This window comes from Solea senegalensis, linkage group LG11 (genome assembly GCF_019176455.1).
Source record: "Solea senegalensis isolate Sse05_10M linkage group LG11, IFAPA_SoseM_1, whole genome shotgun sequence".
In the NCBI taxonomy this organism is placed as follows: Eukaryota; Metazoa; Chordata; class Actinopteri; order Pleuronectiformes; family Soleidae; genus Solea; species Solea senegalensis.
Genome location: NC_058031.1, coordinates 12,991,872 through 13,000,489, shown reverse-complemented (window position 1 = coordinate 13,000,489; position 8,618 = coordinate 12,991,872). Strand labels below are relative to the sequence as shown.

At 40.6% G+C, this 8,618-nt stretch overlaps 2 protein-coding genes across 5 annotated transcripts in view; both read right to left on the bottom strand.

Annotated features, from left to right (window-relative positions):
• The window catches only part of samd11 (sterile alpha motif domain containing 11), a 1,171,052-nt gene that overhangs the window by 207,361 nt on the left and 955,073 nt on the right, over nt 1-8,618 (bottom strand). The window lies entirely within an intron of this gene.
• On the bottom strand, nt 1,844-7,920 carry asb8 (ankyrin repeat and SOCS box containing 8). The gene is made up of 4 exons (XM_044038138.1): nt 7,781-7,920; nt 5,029-5,205; nt 4,830-4,934; nt 1,844-3,949 (listed from the first exon to the last, which is right to left on the bottom strand). Exons 2-4 carry the CDS (start codon nt 5,155-5,157, stop codon nt 3,314-3,316), a joined length of 870 nt encoding a protein of 289 aa, XP_043894073.1. The 5' UTR covers nt 5,158-5,205; nt 7,781-7,920; the 3' UTR covers nt 1,844-3,313.

The following is an 8,618-nucleotide window of genomic DNA, read 5'->3' as shown; positions in this document are numbered from 1 at the left end:
CCACACAGAAAGGCCCCTCGGTCGAACCGGGATTCAAACTGGCGGCCGTCTTGCTGTGAGGCAACTGTGCTAGCCACTACTCAGTGTGTGGTCCTATGATTAAACATGACATCACTCAAACTCATCATGTGTTTTATTTGATGTTTCATAAATGAATGAAGAGTAGCCATTAGATGTGATTCACAGCAAATGTTACTTGACAGGACAATTTTGTACAAATGAACAAATCTCACAACACAACACTGATTTGAGAGAATTAAATACATTTACACATACAAGGACTTAGACTTGGTGTTTTGGTGCATTTAAATATAATACAATTAGAAAATATAAAAATGTATATAGCAGAATCGAATTATTATCATTATTTTTTATATGGTTTGTGTTAATATGACGCATCAATATGCATTTGTTAACATTAATATAATGCTGTATTGTGGGCTGGATGACTATCTGTAGATTGCTTTTCAAACTAACATGAATCCAGAAATGAGGCCAGAGAGACCTCTGATGGATGATTGGAGAATTGAATGAGCTTGAAATACCTCTAGATATTCTTTCCTGGATGATTTAATTCATTGGTTTTTACAAGGAATATACATTTGTCATTGTCAAAATGTTCAAATCAAATCAAATGTTTAATAGTCTCCTCTTGTATTATTGTTAAGTCACCATGTTGTGACTGTCGATGTGTTATGTGTAATTCTAATATTTGAGTACTTCCTGTTCTCTCACCATAATGACTGTGATTCAGTCTAATGAGTGCAGCTAAACTGTAATTATACAAGCAATAAGAGATGTAATTCACATTGTTTCCTCATATATTTTAGGATCAAAGCGTCGTGTCTGTCAGTATGTTGTCACCTCTTTCATTGGGATGCCAGCATTTTACAGAATTTTTAATAGCTTGGAAATCACTCTATGGTGCAGTTATGACTGTATATTTATTATGATTTTTCATATTTGAGAACTCTCAGGCCTCTCACCATAATGACTGTGATTTAGTCTAATGAGTGTAGCTAAACTGTAGTTACACAGGCAATAAGAGCCCACAGCTGCATTCTAACCTCACCGCTAATCAAGATGACACACATGCATGTCGAGTTCTTACAAAATACAATACAATACAATACAGCCTGGATACGTTTATTGGTAATCATGATGCATTTTTATGTTTACGGAGGTAAGGTAAAGCCCAGGAGTAAATAATAAAACAGATGATGGCTGAATTCCATTTAGATGCATCAGTTTTATTTGTACTGGTATTGCTCTGCCTCACTGTCACTGAGTCACTGTAACACCTGTGTTTCTATACTGTACATACTATACTGATAAGTCAAAATGTCTGATGTAGAACAGCTCATTATGACTCACTCACTCACTCACTTAGTCAATCACTCATCTTCTACCGCTTCATCCTCCACATGAGGGTTGTCACAGGGGGTCGCAGGGGCTGCTGGTGCCAATCCCAGCTGACATAGGGCGAAAGGCGGGGTACACTTAGGACAGGTCGCCAGTTCATCACAGGGCCACATAGCGACAACCATCCACTCTCACATTCACAACTCAAATTAGTATCAGATTTGGAGATTTGCCTTATCTCCAAATCTGCATGTTTTTGGACTGTGGACCCAGAGAAAACCCACGCACACAATGGAGAACATGCAAACTCCATGCAATAAGGCACTTGTTCTGACTGGGCAGCAACCCAGGTCTTCTTGCCCCAAAGGCAAAAGTGCACTTTCTAACCATCCAAGTAATAGTACTAAATTACAATAACATATTTTCTGTTTAAACAACTCAAATTGATAACGTTTTAAATAAATAATGAGGGAAAAATGAATGGAATATAAAGGCATTTACTTGCATTACATTGACAAAGAAAAAAAGCACATTAGCAGGTGTACACAAGACATCTAAGGGATTAATTCTTATACATGTGCAGAACAATCAAAACTAAATCAAGCAAGGATACTTAGTAAAGTTTTCATGGACATAACAACTTAATCATGCTAATTCATGGTTAGAACATTCAAACATTTCATTTAAAAATAACTTTTAAACATATGCTGCAAAATGTTGGACCTGAAAACACCCTTGAAAACCCAAACATCTACAAGACTGGAAACATTCGAGAGCCGCAACTGCACCCTTTATTAAAACAGAGCCCAAAATAAACAAAAAAATCACATACAACATTGTGCCTCACTTTTATCAAAAATTTGCATTTTCAGTAAACTATCAGGAAGGAGAAGTGTCCTGGGCACATTCTGTAAAATCAATCTGAATCTAATCACCATATTCTAGCACTTTTTTTGCTTCTGCCATAGACTGTATATAAAATGTAGACAGTCTCCCTACTTTCAGGTCTTCCATGGAACATGATGTCAATTTTATAAATTATGTTCCCACTAAACACTAAAGCATGACACACATGAGTGGACACCAGTGTGAATTGGCTGGAAGCAACATCTGTAAACGACTGGCAGAAAAACATGGCACCTGTTCAATCACGAATCTTGTGGCTTCAAAGCAGGAGTTCATAATCTTGTGAGTGATATTGATACTTGGCTTCTCTATGATAAATTAAACTGATATTTTCATATCTGGTCAAATTATATTATTTGCCCGTTGATTTTACTAGTTCACTGGCACTTCACAGAGTACCATGAACCAAACTACTCAACATTTTATTCTCAGTACTATTTCAGGATCTAAACCCTCTGAGACACTGGACAGCCAGCATTATTAGACATTAGCCCTCATTTACATAAACAAGACTTGTTAAAAAGTAAATATATTCTTACATCCACATTTTACCACCAAACTCAAGATTTATTTTATCCACTCTTTAATTTAATAATTTCTTTCTTCATATCTAAGTTATAAAAGTTAATATTCAATACTTGTGGATTCTGCACACAAAAAAAATAAACAGACCCACTTAAAACTTCAAAGATGCTCTGAAAGAACATTTTGAAGAAAGGGTGGGTGATGGGACACACTTAGCTTCATGTAGTTCAAGCCCGACATGAGGCCCATCATTACAGGAATTAGCCCGATGTTAGACTTATATTCTGCACTGTATACAAAGACTTTCTTTTAACGGGACATGAGATACACAACAACATGCCGAGAATGGCACAGCCCACAGCCGAACATGATTAAATAATAGCCCATTTAGATGTTGTGCACTAGATAATTAAAATTAAAATAATTTGTTAAACGACAGCCACTGTATATAATTAAATAAAGACACCTTGTCAATACATGTGTGATGAGTCGTCTGTAATGATCAGCCAGTGGTTTAACCTCAGTCCCTCAGCAGAAGATAGTCTTTGATTGTCTCTGGTAAAGGAAGCTCTTTTACAGCAGTCGGGAGGAACTGCACTCCGAGACTCTGCCGGACAGAGCAGCGTGCCAGGGAGCGCAGTGTAGGAGCCTGAGCTACCATGTTTGTCAGCCTTGCCAGCAGCTGCGGATCTTTACTCAGCTCCCTGGGAAGGGTGCCGTCAGCCCGTCGGATTTCAAACCGGCCCGCTGCCCTGCAAAGCAGATCAAGGCACTCCTCCTCCTGTTCAGTGCCCAGACCCCGGGCCAAGAGGGCCACCAATCGGGAGATTGGGGTCTGGCCCTTCAGGTTAGTCACGTGCACCAATGCTCCATAGTCTAAAAGCACTTTGACGCTTTCTAGGTTGCCTTTCATTGCTGCCCAGCTCAAGGGAGTGTCATTGTTGTAGTCTTGGACATTGGGACAGGCCCCGCTCTCAAGCAGGGCCCGCACACACTCTGGGTTATCCTTGAAGGCAGCCCAGTGAAGGGGAGTGTCCTTGTTGCCATCCAGTGCATTTGGCAGGGCCCCATACTCCAACAGTAGCTCCACACAGCTCTCATCCTTCTCTGCTGCATAGTGCAGTGCTGTGCGGTTGTATCCATCCAAAGCATTAACCTAATAAATAAAGTCAATATGTTAAGCAGTATGCTAAAAGGGTTAATCGCTCAAAATGCAACGACTATTGTGCAAGGTGGCAGATCTTGGTTGTACCATGTCAAAAATGTACTGAATCCACAGACCATAATTTACAAGACACAATTTTATCATCAAACTGCTGTGAGCTCAAACAATTAAAAGGGTTAGATGACTAAAATTCTTAAACCATTAATTCCCAAAATATCCATGAAAACTGTTCACGTCATAATTAATAATTACCTGAATAAATGGCGACAAAATTCCTAAGAAAGGACCCTAAATACTGTAATGTAACTTATGATTACCATATGTTCACCTGGTAACTACAAAGCACATATTATAAAATCACTGCAAGCTATCACCGTCAAACATCCCCAGTAACAAAAATGATTGCAGTCTTCCTAGCTTTCTGGTAATCACTGGTTTTATCTCTCGACAGCACAGCATGGCTCCAGCCCACACATAAAAAGCTCTTCAAACATACAACATCTTTGTCAAAAACAAAAGTGGGCTCATATGTTCTGTAATGGATAATCTACTGAACCACACACTTTCGGCACTTTTCCACTATTAGGGATAGTACCTGATACTTTTTTTAGTACCTGCTCTGACTGCCGGCCACAAATTGGCATTAATCTCCAACATTTAGCAAGGAAATTTCTAAAATCTCAATATTTAACAAAGGAGTCTGGTATATTTAGCAACAGCATTGCCAAAAGCCAGCAACTGTGAGCCAAATCACAATCCCTTCCACTTTAGTCTGCACTCCGGTCATGCAGGAAGTACTGAACTATTTTAATTAACTGATACGAGGAATAGCAGACTAGTCAGTATGTAGAAGTAGTCGTTTGTTACATACCTCTGCCCCCTTCTCCAGCAGCAGCTCCACACAGTCGGCATCTGCGACCATGCATGCACAGTGTAGGGGCTTAAGTGTGCCATGCATCCGGTTCACATCAGCTCCCTTGGGTATACAGGTGATAATGATGTTAGTATATTCAATGACGCTAGGACACATTATTTCTTTAAAATCAAGTTAAAGATGTACAGGTGCATACCTTTCGAATGAGATCCTCCACATTGTCGTGTGGGAATGAGCGGATGGCTGCGATGGTGCGGATGAGCCTCTCGGACAGGGAATATTTACTTTGAATGCTTTGCATGATGTACCACATCGTAGAGCTCATGTGTAACAGAGGACCATGGCACCTGGGCAGGGGTGACACTACGTTGCACTGAAACACATTTTCAAGAAAGCGGATATTACAACAGGGTCAACTGTCACTGCCAAGCCCAATCACTCAGTAAATAGCCCTGGTCAGACCTGGTAATAACATTTGTGGCCTGATTGCATATGGCACTACGCAAGACTGTTCGCAGGTGGCATTAAAATGCATCCTGGATGGGTTTCCTGTGACCACATATTATAGGATCTGGTGTCTCCGCCTCAAACATGCACGTCTCGTCTGTTCCTGAGAACAAAATAATATTAACGAATCGGACTGTACAGATTTTAGCGCGCGTGTGTGTGTGTGTGTGTGTGTGTGTGTGTGCCTCCTGCGAGGGACAGAGAGAGATGAAGACCTGAATGAATCAAAGCTCTACTCATGCAGCTGTGACATGAAATATGTTTTAGCATTACACAAATAATGAATATGGCGCCCAGCATTAATATTGTGTCAGTGGCTACAAATAAATAACTGCATGAGCATGATTAGTGTAAAAAAAAACCAGTGAAACTGTAGCAGGTTAGAGGACTTCTGCTGAGAAAGTGGTCTCGAATCCATCTTAAGGATGAATCAGGCTCATGCATGCTCAGGAATTTGGCCACATGCATCGTCAAACCACCTCCTAATTTAGTTAGTTTTAGTGATCAGACCTGAAGACACATTCAGGACAGATTGGGAGCTTTCAGACTTGTACTTCAGATCGGATGTTAATACCAGGTACAAACAGAGTCGGTCTCTGCTGTGACACTGGCAATAGGTGTGTCCACGCACACAAAGAGGCTTGTGAACACAACCTGTGATTAAGTCACATGAAATCATCAAAGGACTCTCTCCTTTGATGATTAGGATACCCGTCAAGCTAACAAGACACAGGAGAACACACACAGACATTCCTTCTTTGGACAGTGCTTTTATAAGCTTCTAAATTATCATTAAATGTCTTAGAAATGGTAAAACCATCATATTAACATCTACAAGTGCTCTTATAAATACAATTCTTCCCCACTTTATATTTTGAAAGATTACGGATATGCGATAAACAGTGTCACCACACTGAGAAACAGGCAGGATTGATAGTTGTCCCGATAGAGAGAGAGGATACACAACGAAATGTGACGCCGAGTCAGTTGAAGCTCGAGGTTCTCCGCTGGCGAGACACCAGATGTCTGAAAAGGAGTAGGTTGCCCTTCAAGGAACGTCTGTCGGTCTGTCCTCCTGTTCATCTGGAGCAGGGGTGTCAAACTCAAATCCATCGCGGGCCAGTTTTAATAAATTTGGAGCTGTCACGGGCCAAAACAAAAATTTATAAAAAAATCTGTTTTAATTTGGCTTGTTTTTGTTAATTATTTAAAAATTAAAATTTTTGTTCTACTTTGATGCTTGCTCAAACATTACCTCGAGTTGAAAAATTTTGGGCTCGATCTAATTTTAAGATATGATATCTGATTAAAATATTGTCTAAAAATAAATAACCAAAAAATAAAAAATGTGTATGTGGTGTAAAGGTAGATTGTACTCTTTGATTACAGACACCGCCTCATACCACAAAAGAAATACTGTTTTCTGCATCAATCTTTTACATTCTGAACATTTAAGGGTCATTTGTGGATATTTCTCAATCTGCTTAATCTCACTTGTAGTAGTAATTAAACACTAATGTAAACACTATTGGCGGGATGCCATCATTTTGCGGATAGTAACATAATTGCTATGCACTTTGAAAATGTAGTTTAAAGTCAGTGCACTATTTAAAGCAACATAGATTTATTATAAGGCAACTTTTTTTAAGATAAATTAAGCACTTACAGCCACGTAAAATGACGTGGTAGGCCACATCTGTCCTGGGCGCTTGATATTGACACATGTATATTAGAGAAACAGGTTCTGTATAATACCGGTGGGTCAACTCCAGTGGTCATTCGTTATGGCCTCGCGGGCCAAATATAATTACACTGTGGGCCAAATTTGGCCCGTGGGCCAGAGTTTGACACCCCGGATGTGGAGAAACTATTCAATGGTTCACTTGACAGGCTTCACACTTGGCAGGTGATTTACTTGGGGCACCAGTGTGGTATAAATACGACAGACGCATCGCAAAACTAGCCGCTATTGCACGTCTAGAGACAGTTGTGGGAGAAGATACGCAAGGCAATGTCCCATATGCAATTGTTGCCGAGACAGTTTAAGTCCGAGATGCACTACTTATATCTACAATAGACGGTGCACGTCCTTACTGTTGTTGATGTTGCTGCCCCAAAGCAACATAACGTTAAACAAAAAGATACTGACCCTGGTATTTGAAGAAAGAAGAAAATAGTCAGCAACAGTAACACATGTTTAACATTAGGCGAATGCTTTAGGAAATTATCGTTAGTGCATAATAATAATACACCCTCGGTTACATTGAAAACAAGCTGCTAGCACCACGTTAGCTAGCTAGCGAGCTAACGTTAGCATGGAGATACAAGGGCTAATCGATATTTGGGGCTTAAAGAAATCAACGGACATTGATTTCCAGGCTCTTTGAAATGTCCCCCACACACGCCAGTTGTGAATGTCCATTGTTGGTGCGATGACATACCGTTTTCTGTCCACGGTTTGAAGGTCTGACGGTCGTAATGACTGCTTGTTTCTCGGCTTGACATAAACACAGGGCGTCATAACTCCGGCCACGCCCTCCTCCTCCTGCTCCTTCTCCGCGAGACCCTGTTTTCTCTGTATTTAAACGCGACCGTCAACAGTGGACAATTTGTCGTGACTTCATGTGTTAAATCAGCGTGGATGTTGACCGTGTGTGCCGTGGACTGTCTGAGTCGAGTGAAGTGTCTTTCCCTATATAGACACGTTTTGGAAGCAGCGCAGGCTTCCACCCACCCACATACCAGGAATGCCTTCAGCTCATTTCCATGTGAGAACAGTGACTTGAGGCCCAGCAGAGACGAGAGACCACATCTGAGCCCTGGAGACCATTTTGCATTAAATTTATAGAGATTTTTGAGTAACATTTTGTCAGCTTATCCCCAGGGTTTCCTTCCTTACATTTAAATACGGTTAACTAGATACTTGACAGGCAGGGGTGGCATGAATTGTGCAGCTACTCTTTTTAGGTCACTGCATACTAGTCTTCCAGCCATATAGACAGCAGAACCAAAGCCTTATCCCTAACCCCAACAACCTTATCCTAAGGACAATTCATATGCTTTACTGGAGTAAAGTAAAGGCCTCAAATCCTAATGTGTAATGTAGATAGAGAATAGAGAATAGAGAATATTTTAGTGACCTTCTCGTGTTACCTCAGGACCTGAAGTATCAGTAGAAGGCACCCTCTGACCTACCCTGAGGCTCAGGTGCATCAAATGACCTCTTGAATGGGTCCCAACTCCCAGATTTGGGAGGCATGGTTTGAAGGAACAGTTAAA

Bases quoted from the DNA above. Each gene is read 5' to 3' on its own strand.
- asb8 (XM_044038138.1), bottom strand. From the start codon at position 5,157: ATGAGCTCTACGATGTGGTACATCATGCAAAGCATTCAAAGTAAATAT. The intron at 4,935-5,028 runs GTATGCACCTGT...TGTATACCCAAG, and splicing joins TGGAGGATCTCATTCGAAAG to GGAGCTGATGTGAACCGGAT. The intron at 3,950-4,829 runs GTATGTAACAAA...TTTATTTATTAG, and splicing joins TGCTGGAGAAGGGGGCAGAG to GTTAATGCTTTGGATGGATA.